Genomic DNA, 22,440 nt, shown 5'->3' on the forward strand with positions numbered 1-22,440 from the left:
CCACTCACCCATCCATCCATCCATCCATCCATCCATCCATCCATCCATCCACCCACCCACCCATCCATCCACTCACCCATCCATCCATCCATCCATCCATCCATCCATCCATCCATCCATCCATCCATCCATCCATCCATCTATCAACTATCTATCTTTGTTGAATTAAACTGAGTCTTGTGGACCTATTTTCACATTTCTAAGATGTGAGGATTGGACAAAACCAGGAGTGGGGAACCTGTAGCCTTGAAGATACATGTGGCCTTCTAGATCCTTAAGTGTGGCCTTTTGACCCAATTTGACTGAATTTTATAAAATTTGGATTCAGTCAAAAGGCTGCTCTTAAGGATGTAGAAGGCCACATGTGACCTCAAGGCTGCAAGTTCCCCACCCCTGGATAAGACAATCTTGCTAGGTCTACGTTTCTATTTTAAAACAATAACCTTCTAGAATTATAAAGAAGAAATCATGAAGTTGTGATCAGCCTTGTTGTGATCAGCCTACTAAGCTCCTCCAATAGGACCAATTAAAAAACAAACCGAAACTTTGATGGAGTAAATCCCTGAGCACCTAGGTTAATACCTTTATTAACAAAGACCAAAATCACTAATATCTGACTGAAGTTGTAAGCAAAACAAAAGACAAAACATGACCAAAAAAAACCAACCCTGATAAAATCCATTGTCCAACAAAAGTCTAAGAGCAGGCATATTGTATCCAATATATGAGGTTTTTTTTCTTTTAAATTAACCAACAAATTCCTGGGTTTTTCTATAAAAAAAATGCAACTATTATTAAAGCACAGTAGTATTTAATCCTGACAAATAAATACAAAGAATTTACTGCTTCATAAAACATTTTACTATTCTTTCCATCTGTTCCCAATGAAAAACATAATAAAATAAATCATATTGGTACTCTTTATGCCTGGTCATAAATTACTTTTCTTGGGTGCCTGGAAGGCTATTTTTATGGTTTGTTGTTGTTTTTAAAAGGTTAAGATCTTCTTGCCTTTCATTGCTGTGGAAGACACATTTCCCAGTCTCCAAGAGAGGACAGAATTTTGGAGTTAGAAAGGGTTTGGGGGAGCTTCTAGTGTATCAGTGATTTCCCCGTCACCCTATACATAATAAGCAGCAGGGTTAGAATTTAAAACCCATTCCATTAACTCCAAATACAGTGTTCTTTCCCTCACACCAGGTTACCTCCTCTCTTTGCCTCATCAAAAATGTAATAATCCTGAAATTCTGCAGGAATGATGTCCTGAACAGGGAAAAAAGCTTCTAAGAGATACAGATAAAAGCCCACAAAAGAATTTGGGCCATTTTTTAGAGATATTTTAGATGTTTTAAAGTGTTAATGGAGCACAAAAAATTGTAGCTAAAAAAAATTACAGCTGAAGTCTGGATCACATAAAATCAGCAATCAGGTAGTGAAAAAGTATGGAAACAGTGACACTATATGGCTAGGCCATGAAATGCCACAACCTCTGAAAAACTAAAGTTTGCAACATAAAGAAATAGAACTTTGAAAGGCTTTAGAACTCTGATCATTGTAGTGATGAATCACAAGTCACCTCCTGCCAGAAAGGCGATGGGCTTAAAATGCAGAATGGAACATATGTTTTTGTTCATGGCCAATGTGGGAATTTGTTCAGTTTGCCTATACATACTGTTATGAGTTTTGTTTTTCTTTTTAATTGTTCAGTGGTGGGGAGGGGGGGAGAGTTGGAGGGAGAGAAAATTAAATGTTTCTTAATTAAAGAATAAATTTTAATTAAATGAAACAGAAAGAATTAAAGTTGCAAGTCACCCAACGGGCCACAGGAAAGCATATGGTGAGTATGAGCAGGAAAAATTGAACGGCAGAATAACAAAAAAGGGAAAAATGCCTGATGAGAAGGTAGGTGGCCAATTTTATGGCAAGAGTGAAAGTGAAAGATAAACCAAGAAAGAGACTATGTGTTCCACTGATGTTTATGCAATATCAAGAGATAAAGGGTAGGAACCCCAGCAGGTTGTGTGTGGGGTTAATGAGAGGATGTAGGCTAGACAGCAGGGGTATGGAACTTGTAGCCTCGAGGTCCTCAAGTGTGGCCCTTTGAATCCAAACTTCATAGAATATAGGGTTCCTGTATTATCTCATTTATATTATTCTTATCATTTCATTTAACCTTTACAATAGCTCTGTGAGAAAGGCACTGATATTTTTGCCATTTTACAAAAGGGGAAATTGAGGTTGATTTACCCAGAGTAACACTGCTGGCAAGTGTATAAAGCAGAATGATCCTGGCTAAGTGCCCCAGTGGTAGAGTTCTGGACCCAGAGTCAAGGAGACCTGAGTTCAAATCCAGACTTACAGACTTACTAGCTGTGTGACCCTGGACAAGTCACTTAACCTCTGCCTGCCTCAGTTTCCTCAAGTGTAAAATGGGAATAATTATAGCACCTGTTTCCTAGGATTATTGTGAAGATTGAATGAGATCATATCAAGTGCTTTGTAAACCTTAAAGCATTACAGACATGTTGTTATTATCATCCCACATTATTCCCACTAAGTTTAGTGTTCTATTCACTATATCTTAGGCACTAGCCTCAAGGGGAATCAAGAAAGGTTTCTTGTAGAAGGTGGTATTTTAGTTGGGACTTGGAACCAGGGAAGCCTGGAGGCAAAGACATGGAGGAAGAAATATTCGGAGCGTGAGAGACAGCCAATGAAAATGCTCTCACAGGGTTGTTATGGGAATAAAATTCAATTATATATGCACAGTGCTTCACAAGCTATAAAACAACAGCATAATTAATAATATGATATTTAAATAAATATCAATTATTGTTATTTTTATTGATACTATCTCACACAGATTATAAATGTAGCACCGACTCACAGGGTTGATACCACCCAGATCATCAAGGGAGTTTAGTCCTGCTATATTTCCACCTGGCCTGATTTGTTCCTTCTGAGGCAGCCTGGCTGACCCAGACTGGAGGGATCCTGGAAGATCCCACACCATACTGAGTAGGCACCAACTGGCTTGGCTCACTGCAGCAAAGAGTTTCTCAAGCAAGGCAATAACCTTAGCCTTTCTTGGTAGCAGGGACTACAGGCTTAGATCACCATCATTATTTCTTATAAGGTACTGTAAAATTCTGATAGTTTCTCTATGAAGGATCATTTCTTTATTAAACCGGACAGAATTTAGTCCTGTCAAACACAAGTCTACAAAAAGAAATATACAAAAAATGCAATCAGGAGACATTTCATTTGTAACATTAAAAACTTGAAAATAAAATTCACCTTTTCACTAGACCATCCTATGCCAGCAAGAAAAGCCATAACCAGTATACACAGCCCTCCTGATCCTGGAAAACCAAAAAACATGCTACCGAAGACAGCAAACATGGCCAGACCCAAAAGAAGATAAGCTCTCTTCCACTTCAGTTTTCCCTGAAAGAAAAAACAATGGAAATGGGAGAGAAGTTGACTCAATTTTCCCTCAAGATAGGTTTTCTATATTAAATGTTTATGCTAATGTAATAAGAGAATTTCTGGCTTAACTTTCTTATCAGCACATCACTTTGCTAGAATTGGCAAAGTCAAGATTATCGGCTCCAAGTTTTGTGTTAATCAACTTAAGTTTTCTGTTTTATCTGAGACAGATCTTCCCTTTCTGCCATCTGCCTTTTGGTCTATAAATCAATATCTTTCCTTATTTGCTCTTTGAAATTCCATTCTTCCCATCTTGCTTTTGTAACCAAAAACGATATATAGCTTAAAATTGATGATCCAGGCTCGCTGGTTTTTTGTTTATTTTGTTTTGGTTTTGTTCAGTGATTCCTGTGTCCTGAGAATAATGTAATTTTCACCTATCTCTGCATCACTGATTATAAAATTGGCCACAGTACCTAATCAAAAGAGCCTCACACAATTTTGTCACACTAACTTACAAATTGTTTTTTCCTAGATATACCAAATAGATGACTTGATATTTGCTTCTTCCTTCCCAAAGAGAGATATCACTATGTAGAAATTCTTTGTCCCTTCTCCTATTACCTTCCTTTATTAAGTTGTCAATGTGACATTTTATATGAAAGTAAGATCTCCTTTTCCTTTCGTTTTTGTTTTCCAACTTTGTGAGCTTCTAAATCTAGATTCTTTAAGAATAAACTGTTGTTGGCGCAGCTAGGTGGCACAGTGAGTAGAGCACTGGCCCTGAAGTCAGGAGGACCTAAGTTCAAATTCGGCCTCAGTCACTTAACACAAAAACTAGCCATGTGACCTTGGGCAAGTCACTTAACCCCAATAGCCCTCCAAAAATGCAAAAAAAAAAAAAAAAGAATAAACTGTTGCCAGAGGATTCTGGGGAGATGGTGATGGAGGTCAGAAAATTTCAAGCTCTCAAGATTTTCTGCCCCCCACACAAAAATCCCAGGACAGGTTTGGTCCCTGGGAAGAGTAAACACCTCCAGGCTCTGTAAAGTTTAAACAACCAGCGGCAAGCCCTGGGGTTAGTTGGTTTGAGAGGCTGCCTTGGCCCCAGCCACTGGAACTTTTACTCCCTGGATAGTGAGGGGAGTTGGCCTTTTGAGCCCCAGAAGACCTAGGGAACCTCTGCTGACCAGGAACACCAGACCCAGCTGCGCTGTGCAGAGTAGTGGGGGTGAGAAAGAACCAAAACATGCCAGGTGAGTGCAGAGACAGCGGGGTGGGGCACGATGCCACTGGCTGTGGGCACTTACAGGCAGCTGGAGGTTTGGCTTTATTTCTGGGCTAGAGGGAGAACTGAAGATCTGGGGCAAGAGGCACCATCCCTACACCCCAGGGCTAGAGAGGACTACAAATAATTAAGCTATTACCACAAAAAATGCACAGGCAGGGGCGGCCAGGTAGCACAGCAAGTAAGAGCACCGGCTCCAGTGTTGAGAAGACCTGGAGATCGAATCCCAGGCTCAGACACTTAGCACCCACCCAGAAATAACTGGCCATGTAACCTTGAGCAAGTTACTTAACCCTAATTGCTTAGGGGCGGCCAGGTGGCACAGCGAGTAAGAGCACCGGCTCCAGTGTTGGGATGACCTGGAGATCGAATCCCGGGCTCAGAAAATGCAAAGGAAAAAGAATCCAATCTTATTGTGGCCAGGAATTCATTTTCAGAGGAAGATAGTGAAGTAAACAAAGCCTCAAAGAGTAATTTCAAATGCTCACCTGCTCAAAAAGAATTCATGGAAGATCTTTAAAAAGACTTTAAAAATCAAATGGTAGAGAGGGAGGGAAAAACTTAAAAAATAAAAAAAGAATAATTAAAAAAAAGCAAGAAGATTATGAAAAGAAAATTAGCCTATTAGAAAAAGAGATCCAGAATCTTAAGGAAGAAAATGACACCTTGAAAATTAGAATTTGGGCAAGGGGCAGCTAGCAAAATTATGAGAGATCAAGAAGTAAACAAAATATGAATAGTGCAAAAATAGAAGAGGAAATGAACAGAACCCACAAAATGATACAGAGAAGCAAACCTTCTGCTGAGTATAGCCTGGTAGGCTGGCAGCAAATGGCCATTTCAGCACTCTGGGAGCTGAGCCCAGCCCCTTGCTAGCCCGAGGTTTTAGCCCCAGGGCGGGACTGACCAGCTGCCCGCTGGAGGGACTTCAGATCACCAGCAGCTGTGGTGGTTCACAGAATTATCAGCCAATAGATGCTAAGAACAAAATGAGAGGTCAGTGCAGTGTGGACTTTGGATCCAGTAGTTTGGGAGTGCAGTTAGACTTTGCCCTCAGGGCGAGAAGCCGCTGAGGCACCACAGCCCTGCAGCCACTGCCATGTGGCAGCTTCAGCTCCTGGCCTGCAGATTGTAGGGGGGGAAAGCGACCAGTCTGAGGGGTAATTGCTCTTCCTTTAACCTGCTTGGATCTGTATTGTGGTCTAGGATGGAGGTCCTGGGGTGTGTGACCAGCTTGCCAGAGTGTGTGGAGGCTTCAGAGAGGGCACCCAACTAATACCTTTGCAGCTGAGAAAACCCTAGCATTTGGTAAGAAGCTCCTCTGTCTAGTAGCAGAGTTCTACTGTGGCAAAAAGTCCAAAAGTCAAGTAATTGAGTGGCAACATGAGCAGGCAAAGGAAGCAAAGCAAACAGAGCAACCCAACTTTACACTCCTATTTTGGTGACAAAAAGGATCAAAGCATGGAGCAGGAGGAAGACAGTGAAGTCAGAACTCCTGCACCAAAAGCTTCCAAGAAAAATATGATCTGGTTACAGGCCATAGAGGAGCTTAAAAAGGATTTTGAAAATCAAATAAGAGAAGTGGAGGAAAAATTGGGTAGAGAAATAAGAATGATGCAAGAAAATTATGAAATGAGAGTCAACAGCCTGACTGAGGAAAATAACAGCTCAAAAAGGCAAAGAAGAGAAGAATGCCTTAAAAACCTGAATTTGCCAGATGGAAAAAGAATCTCAAAAGCTCAATGAGGAGAATCATTGCTTCAGAATTAGATTGGAGCATATGGAAGCTAATGACTTTATGAGCAATCAAGATACTATTAAGCAGATCCAAACAAATGAAAAAAATAGAAGGCAATGTGAAAATCTCCTTGGGAAAACCACTGACCTGGAAAATAGATTCAGGAGAGATAATTTAAAAATTGTTGGACTACCTGAAAGCCATGTTCAAAAAAAGAACCTAGAAATTACCCTTCAAGAAATTCTCAAGGAAAATTGCCCTGATATTTTAGAACCAGAGGGCTAAACAAAGTTTGAAAGAATCTACCAATCACCTCCTGAAAAAGATCCCAAAAAGAAAACTCCTAGGAATATTATAACCAGGTTCTGGAATTCCCAGATCAAGAAGAAAATGTTACAAGCATCCAGGAAGAAACAATTTGAATATTGTGGAAACACAATCAGGATAATACAGGATCTGGCAGCTTCTACACTGAGGGATCGAAGGACTTGGAATATGATATTCCAGAGGTCAAAGGAGCTGGGATTAAAACCAAGAATCACCTACCCAGCAAAGCTGAGTATCATGTTTCAGGGGAAAATATGGTCATTCAGTGGAATAGAGGACTATCAAGCATTCTTGCTGAAAAAACCAGAGTTGAATAGAAAATTTGATATTCAGATACAAGAAGCAAGAGAAGTATGAAAAGGTAAATAGGGAAAAGAAATCATAAGGAACTTATCAAAGTTGAACTGTTTACATCCCTACATGTAAAAATGATGATTGTAACTTATGAAACTTTTCTCAGTAAGAGAATAGGTGAAGGGAATAGAAATGTATGTATGTGTGTGTGTGTGTGTGTGTGTGTGTGTGTGTATAGGAGGGTACATGGGCATGTGAATGTGTGTATATATGTGTAAAGATATACATAGATAGAGGGCACAGGACCAATTTAACAGGATGGGATGATACTTAAAAGGTGAAATTAAGAGGGGAGAGAGGAGTATAATGAGAGGAGATGGGGAGAGACAGAATGGGGTAAAGTATCTCATATAGAAGAGGCAAGGGAAAATGATCACAATGCAGGGGACAACAGGAAAGCAAAAGGGAATGGGTCACTCTTATTCTCATTGAATTTGGCTTAGGGAGGGAGACATACACACTAAATAGGGTATCTTACCTTACAGGAGAATAGGGGGGAAGGGGATGAGAGGGGGGATGGTGGAAGGGAGGGTAGGCTGGTGGGGAGGGAAGTTGGAAGCACCATCTTTTGAAAAGGGACAGAATCAAACTAGAGAATAGAACAAGTGGGAGGTGTGATAGGAGGGAGGGAAATATAGTCAGGCTTTTACAATATATCCACTATGGGAATGTTTTGCATAGCTACATATGTACAACCTATATTGAATTGCTTACCTTCCCAGTAAGGGTGAGTGACAAGGGAAGAAGGGAATGAATCTGGAATTCAAAGCTTTAAAATCAAATGTTTAAAAAAATATATATATATAATATATATATATATATACTATTATTAATATTCTTTTACATGTAACTGGGAAATAAGATATACAGGCACTGGGGCATAGAGATCCACTGAGTCCTACTGGAAAGTCAGAGAGGGTATGGGAGTACATAGGGGAGAGACCAGATTGGAGGAAGGGATATCTGTGGGACTGCTATTTTGGGGTGGTGGGTAGGGGGAAAAATGGGGAGAAAATTTGTAACTCAAAATCTTGCGAAAATAAGTGATGTAAAGTAGAAGTTAATAAAGCATTTGGTAAAAAAAAATCACACAAGACCTAGGAGCAGAGATATTAAAGGCCTGCAGGTCTTGGAACACTATATACTGAAAAGCAAAAGAATTGGGGCTCTGGCTGAAAATATCATACCTAGCAAAGTAGGTATAATCCTGAATGAAAAAAAATAGATAGTTGATCAACTGTCAGACTTTCAAGACTGTTAAAAAAAAAAACAAACTTGAGCTTAATCGAAGATTTGACATATAGGAGCCAAGAAAAATATAAGGCACATACCAAAGACTCATTATAAGAGATTCAATAAGGACACACCATTTACTTTTTATATATGTAAAATGTAAAACATATGTCTAAGTTTCTTAAGAATTGGATAGCTCATAAGAAAGACTGAGGTAAACCTGAGTGTGATATGAATTTAAAAAGTAAAACCATTTAGGAACACGAAGGGCTGATAATTCTGGTAACCTAGTTTCATCAGGAATGGAATGGAAAAATGATAATTGTAACTTATGAAACTTTTCTCAGTATGAGAATAGGTGAAGGGAATAGAAATGTATGTATGTATATATATATATATATATATGTCTATATAGGAGGGGATATGGGCATGTGAATACATATGTGAATATGTTTACATATGTGTAAAGGTATACATAGATAGAGGGCACCTATGTATGTAATTTATAGGACATAAGGATGGCTAATACCATCCCTTTTTCTTTTTTAATCCACTCTGTGGGTCTTATTCTATCTTCTTAAAATTAGTGGGCTTAGAGATCCTTGGATGGAAAGAGGCCAAAATTAATTTAATTTTCTTTTCTCTTTTAAAAAGTGAGATAGCTTTCTTTCCTTTTTTTTGGAGGCCAATTAAGGTTAAGTGACTTGCCCAAGGTCACATGGCTAGTTTTGTGTTAATTATCTGAGGTCGCATTTGAACTCAGGTCCTCCTGATTCCAGGGCTATTGCTTTACTCACTGCACCACCTAGGTGCCCCAAGATAGCTTTCTTTAAAGGACACATTAGAACTATACCGTTTCTCAGTTTTATAACATTATCAGATGAATTTGGAAAGTTAAAGGATTGTCTCAAAATCTATTCTAAACTCCCCAGATATCAAAATATTGCAAACATCTTAGAATAATGTCTGTTCTCATATATGTCAGCCTCTGAGCCAGGGGATAAGTTCTATATATTTGCATCTACCTTTATAAAGTAAATATGTGAAAGAAAGAAGATAGCCTATAAAATCTTGACTATATAGTTGAGAGCAGGGCACTTATGCTTGGTTATTCTCATTTTTAAAAAACTACTCTAAGATCCAAAATTTTGGATTTTGAAGTGGAGGATTGGGGAGGCTAGGTGGCACAGTAAATAGAGCACTGGCCCTGGAGTCAGGGGGACCTGAGTTCAAATCCGGCCTCAGACACTTAACACAACATCTAGCTGTGTGACCTTGGGCAAGTCACTTAACCCCAACTGTCCTCCAAAAAGCAAAAAAAAAAAAAGTGGAGGACCACAAAGAACTATATTATATGTTAGGACTTGCTTGCATGTTAACTCAAAAACAAACAAAAACCCTTGTTTGTTATCAGAAAATGGAGCTGATGATACCTGTTTTACAATTCAAAATAAAGAACAAAGTTCGGGATAAATAGGGGAGAGGTTGGACAAGTTTTCAGGACATTAAAAGGCTTCCACTACATTTCACAAAGAGCAGGAACTCACAAGACAAAGAAACATTTAAATAACCTCATACCCTCCCTCTCTAATTTTGTAATAAGTATTTCATGGGTGTTTCTAAAAATGAACTTTTCTCATGTCTGAATACAATTGCCTAACAAACACAAGGCTTCCTTTGTACCTGATCCCTACTTGGAAAGTACTGAATGAAAACTCCAAGAAGAGATCCAGCTGCCACACCAACTATCACCTCCAGCAATCCTCTGAGAACATTATAAATCGTGGAACCTGTGAACGTACAGAAAAGAGATATTTCAAACGAAAACATTAATTCATATATTTAGAAACTTCTTTTCTTCCATAATCATTAGCTTCTTTATTTTAGAAATTAAAAAAAAAAGCTTAAAGAAAAAATAATATATAAGAATCATATCATAGATACCTCACCTTTGGCAAAGAAAGACACTTTTAATCAATCAAACAAGAAATAATTGGAGAAAAAAGTCATTGAGTTTGATTATACAAAGGTAGAATAATTTTGCACAACCCTTCCTCTCACAATAATCTAAAATGAAAAGAAATAAATTGGGAAAACATATGCAGTAATCAGGTCCAAATGTTAACATATAATCCAGAAGGAAGTGACTCATACGTATAAAAATGAAATTCACATTCTCCAATGGAGCAACTGATCAAAAGACAAAGATAATACAAAGTGTTAATAACTACATAAAAAAATGGAATAGGGCAGCTAGGTGGCACAGGGGATAGAGTGCTGGACCTAGAGTCAAGAAAACTCATCTTCCTGAGTTCAAATCAGGCCCCAGATGCTTACTAGCTGTGTGACCCTGAGCAAGTCACTTAACCCTGTTTGTCTCAAGTTTCCTCATCTGTGAAATGAGCTGGAGAAGGAAATGGAAAATCACTCCAATATCTTTGCCGCCAAGAAAACCCCATATGGGGTCATGAAGAGTTGGACACAATTGAACAACAACAAAAATATGAACAAATTCCCTGATAATGCAAGAAATAAAATTCAAGACAACCTTAAGATTATACTGTACACTCACTAAAAAGGCAAAAATAACTATAAAAATGTTCTAGATTCAATCGTGTCAGAGTTGTGAAAAAAAAACAGGCACTCCCAACTTTTAGTATAATGCTCTGCTTAATAATGGAAATACCTACTAATTTTTTAATTGAATTTAATTCATTGAATACATTTTTGTTGAATACTTTTTTGGTGGGATTATAGGCAAATATTTTGGAACACAATGTAGCATTATGTAATAAAGATCACAAAACAGATCATTGCTTTTGGAAAAAAGTAATTTTTTTATCCATATAATTAAAAGGAAAAATAACCTATTTGCAAATATATATATAATCTGTTTTTGTAACAGGAAAAAGGGAAATTATGTGACCAGCAATTTATGTATATTATTGAAATTGTTCTATGAAAATGATAAATGTGAAACATTTGAGGAAATATGAAAAGACCTATATAAAGTGATTCAGAATGAAGTCAATAGAACCAAAATGCTATATACATTAACTATAACTACTGGAGGAGGGGGGGAGAGAATAGAGAAGAAATAAAGAAAAATGACAAAACAACTTGGGGAATGGAACTTTAGAATGACCTAGAAAGGAACAAAGAATAAAAACAATTTTGTTCAGATTGTTTTAGTTGTTCACTGTTCATTAATTTCATTTGTTTCTACCTTATTAAAATTTTTTGTTAAGATTATAATCACTGCTAGTTTTGTATATATATTTACTCATTTATGTTGATGGTTAAGTTTGTCATTGAAAAATAAATGGAACAAGGTTCAAATCCCTCTTCTGATGCTACTGCCTATGTGACCTTGGGCAAGTCATTTTATTTCCTTGGGTGTTGGTTTCTTCATCTGTAAAATGAGGGGCTTGGACAAGATGGCCTCCAGGGTCCGCTGGAGATTTATGGGCCTATGACCTTATGTATTAAATACTTAATAACTGTGTGTGAAATATATTTTTTGCCATCCATAAAGTTACACATAACCTGTTCAAGTTAAAAATTTAAATGTCTAGCAAGGTGATATATCTTATAAAGGACATAAATTTTATATAGTAATTAAAAATCATAATTAAGGCCAGCTATAAAATATGTAACTTGGAGTAATTTTTCTACTATACAAACTTATATATGGATCGAATAAATAGATTATGTGTCTACCTGAGTTTTCAAATGCCCTTTTAAGGGTCTTATTTTTAATACTTGGCCTGAAAAGGTACACTAGGAATTTAGTAAAAGAAACAAGACAGGTTTTATAAATAATAACCTTAAAATGAATAAAAATTGGGGTTGCCAGGTGGTGCAGTGAATAGAACACTGGCCCTGGAGTCTGGAGGACCTCAGTTCAAATGTTACCTCAGACACTTGACACAAAAAACTAGCTGTGTGACCTTGGGCAAGTCACTTAATCCCAATTGCCCTACCTCCCCCCTCCCAAAAAAATGAATAAAAATAAAAACAATAAATTTTTTAAAAACTTTGTTAAAAAAAAAAAAAGACAATACCATATAGCAGAAGGAGAACTGAACAGGAAGTCAGAATACCCAAATTCTAGTCTTTGCTATTTGTTGGTATCTGGCTATATGACTCTGAGTCCATTACTGAATCTCTCCAGATCTCCCCTTCCATATAAGATGAGATGGTTGGATATGATTATCTCTAAGTTCCTTTTCTCAATCTATCATTATATAACCAAGTTAAGGGAAGAATCAATTCTTGCAAGCACTGGGGAAGATCTCAGAGATTAGCTGCATAGACTTCTGTTAATTATAATCTCATAAGACAGCACAAAAATCCCCTGACTTGTATGAGAAGGACTGCATGGGAAAGAGAAACTCAGCAGGAGAATTTGGTTTCAATTTCACTAGGAAGAAAGAAATAACAGATCATTAATTGGTACTTAGAAAGGGAGAGAAAGGAAAGAGAAGGGAGGAGAAAGACAAAGTTTTCTCTCCACTCACCCTCTCTGAGAAGTGGGTATATCTGTGACAGAATGGGAGTGAGATCTTCAAAATGTCATCAGGGAACTGCTTTAACTTTCCCTCACATCCCTCTGTTTGCCATCAGCAATTATTTACTTTAAGATTTTTCTCTTAAGTTGTTCATAATTTCTGGTTTTCATAGTAACTTAAAAAATGCTTTGCCTTTCATATAAAACCATAACCAGTTTTAATTTGTTCATGATAAAAATCATTTTTAATTATGAATATAGGGATTGTAAGGGGAAACAGTCAATAAATGGTTAGTGATTGGAAACAGAGAGAGGCAGAGAATAAGATGTTCTGTCTGGATTGCTGGGACAGCAGGAAAAAGATTCATCTCTTATTGGTCAACTAGGAGCGTAACTTATTAGAAAGAAATCCTAGAGGGGTTTGATTTCCTGTTTAGTAACTCTAATAAATTCTTAAATAGCAGTGTCCAAACCCTAAGACTTGGAACCATACCCTTTGTTACTGAGTAAACAGGGTAAACAGAATGATGCTTTTCTCCAAGGAAAGTAGCCTCAGGCAAGTGCACTCCCTGGTGTATATTTTCTTTTGAAGAGTCTGTTATTGGGGAGGGACAGAATAAGGGTGTTGACTAAGGGAAGTCACTGCCCCTGGAACTAAGGTAAAAGTTGGGAAATAATAGAAATGCATACATTCCAAAGGTGGGGAGAGGGATGCAACAGAGAACAGTCCTTCACCTTGATAGTCAACCTTACCAGAAAGCACCACTTGCTGGCTACAATTATATGCTTTCTCTAAGCCCTAAGAGGATTTTTTAAAAATTCAATTTTATTTTTATTTTCAGTCCCAAATTCTCTGCCTTTCTCCACTCTTTTTTCCATCTATTCTAATATGATTTATGATTATCTATTACTTTCTGTTATTTTCAAATTTTGGTCATCTTTATAAAGATTTTGTCCTTCAAATAAGCTCAAAGATTTTTACTTGAGAAAACTCTTAGGAGAGAATATCTATAACACATACATATCTATGTGTAGATGTGAAATAAAATCAGAAAAACTGTGACTTTTCCTCATACATAAAGTTATAGAATTAATTTAGTAATATATCTAGCTTAATGTACAGAAAACCTTATTCTGATGCCTTATTGTGATAAGGTGATCCTATGTTAAGACAGGCCTTCCAAGTCGGAAAGACTTTGAGTATGAGCCTGGGACTGACTCTATGGTTTCTACTCTAAGGGCAGAGAGGTTTGTCATGTTGGTCCATGGACTCATCAGTTGGTCAATCAATCAACAAGCCAATTCCTATCTCTTAAACTCACAGTCTAACAGGAGAGGTAACATGCAAAGAGCTGTGTACAAACAAGACATAGAAAGAATGAGTTGAAGATAATTAACTGAGAGAAGACATTAGTGTTAATGGGGATCAGGAAAGCCTTCTCAGAGACAGTGATATTTTAGCTGGGACTTGACAGAAGCCAGGGAAGCCAGCAGACAGAGATGAGGAAGGAGTTTCAGGCACTAGGGACAACTAGTCTAGAATTGGGAGATGAGTGTTTTCTACGAGGAATGGCAAGTTAATTGAGGCATGAGAGATTTTTTGGTCACAGTTACTCTCAAATACTGAACCTATGATTTCATCAGTATAGGAAATTTCCAGTGAAGAATTTCCTTTATGAATGCAAATTGGCACCTTCTCTGCAATTTACAATCTTAGAGAGTTGCCTGGTAAATAGAGAAAGTTACTAGCTCAAGGTCATATAGCCAGTATGTAGTAGAGCTGGGAATAAAGAGGTGAAAAAAATATGCTAATAGTTCTTTTTTTCTTCCTGCTGTGATTTCACTTTTCTATTTTTTAAAAAAAGAAACTGATTTTGTTTTTAAAAAATAATAAAAATTCACTAGTCTATGTTGAAATGAGTATAACTAGCTGATGGTGATCATAATATATGAATTATTATATGTGACTTATTATAGAAAGGCAGTGTTACATAATAGAGCCAGCCTTTAAGCCACAAGTCCTGCCTCTTATTCCTACTGACTGTGTGATCCTGAGCAAGTCACAGCCTTTCAGTGCTCTAGACAACCTGCTAAGATTAAGTGTCAGAGAAGATCCCAACCTACATGGGTAGGGGTAGTCTTCCAAACTTAGAATAAATACAAATAAGAAAGGAGGTATGAAATAATGTATAGAGGATTGGTCTTGGAGTCCAGTAAAACCTCTGTTCCAGTCCTGCCTCTGATATACACTAGTGACCATGAGCAGATCCTTGGATTTTTCAGTGCCATGGTCACTCTTTAAGACTAGGTTTCAGAGGAGATGCTGATCCTGCCCCAAAATGGGAATTTCCACAAAAGGAACTCTTCCACATGATGAAATAAATCACAGGCCAAGGGGACAAGGAAGTAAGACTTGCCCAATAGTCATTTATAAAGCTATAAACAAAGTAAAAAACAGATCAGTCATGCAAAGTATAGGATCAAAGACTGGTAATTATTGAACTCTGAAAGGTCAGGTACTATGCTTCATTTATCTCATTGGAATATAAAGCCACCTTTGGAGGTAGAGGACATGGCAGGAACTGTACATTCTCATAACACTCAATGAACCATAGAGCTACATTGGTTCCTAATTATGAAATCATTAAAAAGAAACTATAAAAGGGCATGGTTTACTAAGGTTTCCTAAACATTTGAATGGTCTGGGGCTTTACTTTGACAACCAGGTAATAATTCTAGCAAAAGTTAAATCAATCAGTGATTTTTTTCTTGATGATATTTTCCCCTTTTATAGTTTAGTTAGGACCTAAATAAATAAGGCCAAGATGAATAGAAAGCTCAGATTCATTTTAGACTTCTGTTTTAAGACAGTCTTGCAAATAATACATTGGAGGGGCTCTCATTAATTTTTTAGTAATATGGTCTAGCCCAGTTAATCCACGCCAAACCAACGTTCCTCACTGTTCATTGTATATGAATTGTTATTTATTGAGGAAAGTAACTACTAACACAGTTAATTTAAGTGAAATCTTTAAAGCTGGAGAGAGAAAAATGGACACGATGGCTTCTGGTCCAGTCCAGCAACATAATTTTGGAAGCTGGAATTTGATTAAGGCAAACCAAAGATAAAAGAAGCAACGAACAAATGAATGAATCATTCATTTCAAGAGCCAAAGAACACTATGAGCTATTAAATATTTACCTGTAGAGAAAGCCATGCCTAAACATGTATTGAAGCCAGTGATGGCTAGAATATCATCAAAGCTACCAGCAGCCATAAGCAAAGTTGGGACACCTTTTTCAACACCATATCCACCTCCTTGCAAAATGAGCATTGAGGGTACCACAACAGCTGGGGAGACAGCACCTAGAACAAAACTAAACAGGCAGAATTGCAAGTCTTCATTAATTTTTTTAAAGGTTTTGAAAGGAAAAGATTATTGCTTCAGGGACAAAATCCCCTTGGTCTATGGAGGTCAAAAGAATGACCATCCCAGTCATCTATAGCTAATGGAAAAAAAATCCCTTAATAGGAGTAAAATAATGGTCAAAAACTCAGATATTTTATTATTATTAATAATAATAAGACAAAGAAGGATAGCTATTATTTACATAATATTCTTGTAAGTGCTTTACACATGTTAGCTCATTTGATCCTCATAATAACCCTGGGAGGTTGGTCTTATTATTATTCCCATTAATGAGGAGGAAATTGAAATTGAAATTATATCGCTTGCCCAGGGTCACACAACTTAATAGCAGTGTGACACTTAATAGTGTCTGAGGCAAGATTTGAACTCAAGTCTTCATAGGAGAGATATAATACCACTCCCAGTCCCTTACCCAGATAAACGAATATAAAATTGAGGCCACAATGAGAATTAAAAGCTGAGCAAAAGGGGAAGAAATGATAAAATGGCAAAATCACAACAGTCAGGGTACAGCATAAGGGCAAAGACTATATTGTCCTTTGTGCTTTTTTTGTGGTGAGATTTGGCTTATCTTTCCCATCATCTATAGGTTTCATCAATGTGAATATTTCCTCTAGACTACCCATCCAATCCTTCTCATCCTGTCTGATTTATGAACAAATACTACCATAAAACCTCCAAAGAAGACCCATTGAGTGCTGGAACATAAGGTAAGGATAAAACAGAAGGTCTTAACCTGGAATCTCAGAATTTTTTTTTAACAATTTTGACAACTGTCTTTCAACATAATTGGTCTTCTTTGCAATCTTGTGTATTTTAAAAACATTATTTGAGGAATCCATAAGCTTTACTGGATTGTTGAAGGGGTCCATGACACAAGAAAAGTTAAGAATCCCTGGACTAAAACATCAATTGTCCTCAATACCCCAAAGAGTTTGAATTATTAATTTCTATGATGTAGGCAAAAGGCATTATAGATTTTACATTATAAATCAGAAATTAACACACTTTAAATTCTGCATATTTAGGTAGGTCTAACCTATATGTCTATAATTTTTGCTGCCTTAGGGACAGCTAAATGGTGCAGCAGAAAGACATTGGGCCTGTAATCAGGAAGATCTGTATTCAAATCCAGCTTCAGATGCTTACTAACTATATGACTCTGGGCAAGTCACTTAAACCTCTGTTTGCCTCATTTTCCTTCTCAGTAAAATAGGGATAATAATAGCACTTACCTTGTTGGGTTGTTGCGGGCATCAAAGAAATAATATTTTTAAAGTGCCTGGCGCACAGTAAGCACTAAATTAAATGTTAGATTGTGATTATGATTATATACAAGGTTAAGTAATATACATTTAACTCAAATGGAAAGAACAGCCTTCAAAATCTTAAAGATCTAAAGATTTAAATGCCAGACATTATTTAAGTTCCAAATGTCCTTGTCTAATTTCCCAGAACAAAGAAAGATAAATTACCCCAAGATAAATCCCCATTGCCAAGGTAAGTGCATTAAAAAGTGGGCAAGGACTGCAGATGAACATGCCTCAACAAGGCAGGGGCCCATAGACAATCGTAGGCACACAGCCTTCAGCTTCATCAGGGCCTGAAATAGAAAAAGTACATTTAAACAATCATCTAATGATGTACAGGCAAAATTAGCTTAAGGGTTGTTTTGTGTTGCGGGGGGCGGGAGGGGGGGGGGAAGCACTTTAATATTCCATTAGGTCTTTTTGTTTGTTCTGAGATTTGAGAAAGTCTGGATGCCTGGAGAGAATTCTGGCCAAGTAATTGGCAGTAGCTTTATTTTTCAGTGTGTGATGTTTAAAAGTTCCATAGACATGGTTTCTGGGTAGTTAATCATTTTGTTAATAATGCTAGCATATTATCAATAAAAGAAATGGTCATTTGGCTGTCTCTTTTGGAACAAAAACTACTCATGGCAGTGGGCTCACAGTTTCTGTGTCCTTGGAAGAATGGGTATTCCTCTGATTAGTTAACAATTAATTAGAGCATGAATATTATAATGAGAGGTGGGCTTATTCCAATGAAGGTCTTGGGGTACATGACACTGAGTACCCAAATCTTGGTCCAAGAGATTTATCATTTTCCATATCACTCATCTGACAAAAGAAAAACCCACATTTTCCCAGATCTGTCTGAGTAAACACAATGAGCAGGAATCCACCCATTTGCCTAAACTTGAAATTTTTTTTACTGGTTTAATTAGATCTTTAGCCTTCTTGGCTAAGCAAGTCTTTGCCCAAGATTACCCACACTAGTTGATTTCTGGATGAGGAAATAGAAAAAGGGAAAAACCTTGGTCCTAATTCAGTAATTCAATATTAAATACAAGAAAGAAATAATTATTTCTCTCAAGTGCAGGGATACAGACAAGTCTTGAGATATTCTCTTTACCTCCACAAGGGGCAGAAATTTTCTAGGAGTGCCATAGACTGTTTGAATTCAACAACTTATTGCCAAGAGAAGATGTCAGAGCTTCCCTCTGACCATATCAACACATCATGGCAGAGTTAGGAAGGGGGAAAGGAGCAGACAGAGGATGCAGGCAAGTAAGTGGGGAAAACTTTGGTAAAATAGGGTCCTAGACTTTTGTTATAACTTGTCTCATATTAAAACTAATCCTACCTGAAATATCCCCATTTAAAGAGAAGTCACATCTTTTACAAAACTCTCTTTATATTTCCTTCTTCTTAGGAACAAAAGTCCTATTCAATTAATAGGCACTGTGTTTCTCAATCCTACCTGTGAATCAAGTCCAAGCCCAGCACGAACCAAGATAATAGAAAGGGCTATGTTTCTCAGAGACGCAGACCATGTGTGCTTAATCTGGATTTTGTTACTGATGATGGGGATATTTCTAAGGAGAAACCCAGCAAGCAGCATCCCTTGAAAGAAAAAATAAAACCAAGTGTTTTTTAGATGAATTAGTTTTCTAATAAAATTGAGATTATTTTTTCAATTATTAAAGGCATTTGATGATTTTAAGTAATGCCCCAAAGCCATTTTTTTCATGTTTGTTTCAGTGCCTAACACATTTTGAACTTTTAATGAATATTAAATACTTTTTAAAAAACGTATTAAAAAAAGTATTACAATCCAGTTTGTAAGGTTGATATGAGAAAAAAGAAAATTTGCAGAATTTTCATTTATGAAATCATGGAATTTCATAATTGAAAGCAATCAATAGCTGTTTAGTTTAATGTGTACCCAAATGGAATTACCCACTATAATATACTCACATGTGGCCATCCAGACTCAGCTTCAAAGGAGGGGAATCCACTATATCCCAAAACAGTCCATTCCATTTTTGTATAGCTCCAATTATTAGACGACGTTTCCTTATAGGATTATAGATCTAGAGGGCTTCAAGGGACCATGGAGACCATCTTGTCATAGGATCAATGGATTCTGACCTTGAAAGGACCTTTGGGAAATTTCCATGTGAAAATTCCCTCCTTTAATGTAGATCAGCAACTCTGTAACTTATTTATAATCTCAGAGAGTTGCCTGCAGCAAGGAGAGGAAAATGACTTGCTCAAGATCACACAACTAGAATTTGTCAGAGGATGGATTTGAGTCCAAGTCGTTTTGATTCCAAGGTCAGTCCTCTACCCACTAACCCACTTTTGCAGTATACCAATAGTCACAATCACTTGAATTCTGCAAATCTGCTTTTTTTTCTTGGTTCTTAAGTGAAAGAAATCTTTGTGGGTTCCCTGAACCAGTAACAATCCAAGAAAAGCTGGAAACATACATCCCTTTTCTGCAGATCTTTGTAATTTATAGGAATGGATTAGTATATTTTTCTATCTAATTCTAATGAATCAAAACCCAAATTGTCTGAGTGAATGACATAGGAAACGACAGTCAGGAAACAGTGTTTTAAAGGAGTCAGAGTATGTTGGACAATTCGTAATTGTGTAACATCTCTGTCCACTGCAAACACGGGGGAGTTGTGACTCCTGTGAGAATAATGTATGAATGGAGAAGAGATTCATTCAGAGGGTTGAAAGACTTGGAGAGAGCCAACTCTGAGAAGCAAGCTCTAAATTTTGAATGGCAGAGAGAGGATCTCCTTAGAGCCACAGACATGCTGAATGGTTGATTGCTTACTCTCCCTTAGTCTGCAGGCCCTTAGAAGAGGTCCTAACTATAACCCCACTTTGGGATAGCCTATTTTCCTTTCCTTCTTCAATCAAGCTACTGACATAATGCCTATGTCAAACATAGAGGTACTAAGTTCATTTGTTTCTGTTTTCTGTGTACCTAATTTGTTTCACTGATTGTATTTTTTAACAAGTACCAAATAATTTTAATGATTACTGCTTTTAAGTATAGTTTGAGATGTGGTATTGTTGCATCTCTTTCCTTCTCACATTTACTCATTTCCATTAAGATTCTTGACCTTTGGTTTTTCCATATGAATTTCATTATAATTTTTTCTAGGTCTGTACAGTAATTTCTTGGTAATTTGATCACTATAACACTGAATAAGTGAATCTATTGCATTCTTATTTTTATTTTATTGGTTTAAGCCTATCTACTTCTCCTATTATTTAGATCTGTCCTTTTTACTATAAAGAATGTTTTATAGTTGCATTCATATAGTTCCTACATGCAGACTCCCAAGTATTTTATACATTCTATAGTTATTTTGAATGGAATTTCCCTTTTTAGCTTTTCCTGCTGGATTTTGTTGATAACAGAAAAGTTGATGATTTATAAAGATTTGTTTTATATTCTGCAATTCTGCTAAAGGTGCTATTTTAATTAACTTTAATTGATTTTGAAGGAATTCTCTAAGTAAACCATCTCATCTGCAAAGAGTGATAACTTTTTTTCTTCTTTTCCTAAGCTCTTTCACTCAATTACTTTTTCCTATCTTATTGCATTTCTGACACTATATAAAGTGAACATCTTTGCTTTACCTTCATCTTATTGGGAAAGTCTGTAGTTTTATGACCATTACATATAATGTTAGCTCTGGAGGTTTGGATAGATACCACTAACCATAGTAAGGAATGGTAAATTATTCTTTTGCATTCAAAGTGTTTTTAACAGAAATGGATGCTGTATGTTATCAAAAAAAAATTTTATGTTTAATATGATTGCACATGTATATAGCCTATATCAGAATGCATGACATCTTGGGGAGGGGGGAGAAATTTAGAACTCAAAATCTTATAAAAGTGAATGTTGAAAATGAAAAAAAAAATTGAAAATCTTTTTCTGCATCTTTTGATATGATTGTATACTTCTAATTCTACTTTTAAATTATTTTCAAGTTTATTATTCTAGTTTCAAATAATTCTAGTTTTTAATTATTCCAAGTTTTAAATAATTTTAGTTTTTAATTATTCTAGTTTTAAATAAATTCTAGTTGGCCAATTATGCTTCTAATGAACCAATCCTAAATTCCTACTATATATCTAATCTAATCCTAATATATAATCTTTGTGATATGTTGCTATAGCCTCTTTGCTAATATTTTATTTAAAATTTTTGTATAAATGTTTATTAGATATATTTGTCTAGTTTCTTTCCTTTATTTTGACTTTCCCTGATTTAGGTATCAATACCATATTTGTATCATCAAAGGAACTGGATAGAATCCCTTCTTTTCATGGTTTTGCTAAAAGTTTGTAAAGTATTAGAATTAATTATTCTTTGAGTGTTAGATAAAATTTTCTTATAAATCCATCTGATCCCAGAGGTTTTTCTTGGGGAGTTCAATTGGCTCATTCAATTTTTTTTTAGACTGAATTATTTAATTTCTCTCCTTTTTGTATTAATTTGGGTATTTCATATTTTTATAAATATTCATCCATTTCATTTCTCAGTTTTATTGCTACACAGTTGGACAAAATAGTTTCTAATAATTTTCTATGCTTCTTTATTTGTTGTAAATTCTTTTTCATTTTTAATATTGGCAATTTGGTTTTCCACTTTCTTTTTAATATAAAATTAACTAGTTTATTTTTTTTGACTTTTTTTTAAAAAACAAGCTCCTAGTTTTATCTGTTAATTCAATAGGTTTTTGCTTTCAATTTTGTTATAATCTGGTATGTTTCAGGAAGGATGAAACAGTATTCATAACTACTTGATTCAT

General features: G+C 36.3%; 1 protein-coding gene across 1 annotated transcript in view; it reads right to left on the reverse strand.

Moving 5' to 3' along the window:
* The window catches only part of LOC138166179 (sodium/hydrogen exchanger 9B2-like), a 42,932-nt gene that overhangs the window by 7,742 nt on the left and 12,750 nt on the right, over window positions 1-22,440 (reverse strand). The window contains exons 5-9 of the mRNA XM_069094611.1: window positions 19,074-19,216; window positions 17,786-17,913; window positions 16,082-16,257; window positions 10,053-10,159; window positions 3,298-3,447 (exon numbers count right to left, since the gene is read on the reverse strand). Coding sequence (XP_068950712.1) covers window positions 3,298-3,447; window positions 10,053-10,159; window positions 16,082-16,257; window positions 17,786-17,913; window positions 19,074-19,216 — 704 coding nt within the window. The remainder of the gene's footprint in view (window positions 1-3,297; window positions 3,448-10,052; window positions 10,160-16,081; window positions 16,258-17,785; window positions 17,914-19,073; window positions 19,217-22,440) is intronic.

This window comes from Petaurus breviceps, unplaced genomic scaffold (genome assembly GCF_028583685.1).
Source record: "Petaurus breviceps papuanus isolate PSGF00001 unplaced genomic scaffold, PetGlider_PUasm1.0 126, whole genome shotgun sequence".
Classification (NCBI taxonomy): Eukaryota; Metazoa; Chordata; class Mammalia; order Diprotodontia; family Petauridae; genus Petaurus; species Petaurus breviceps.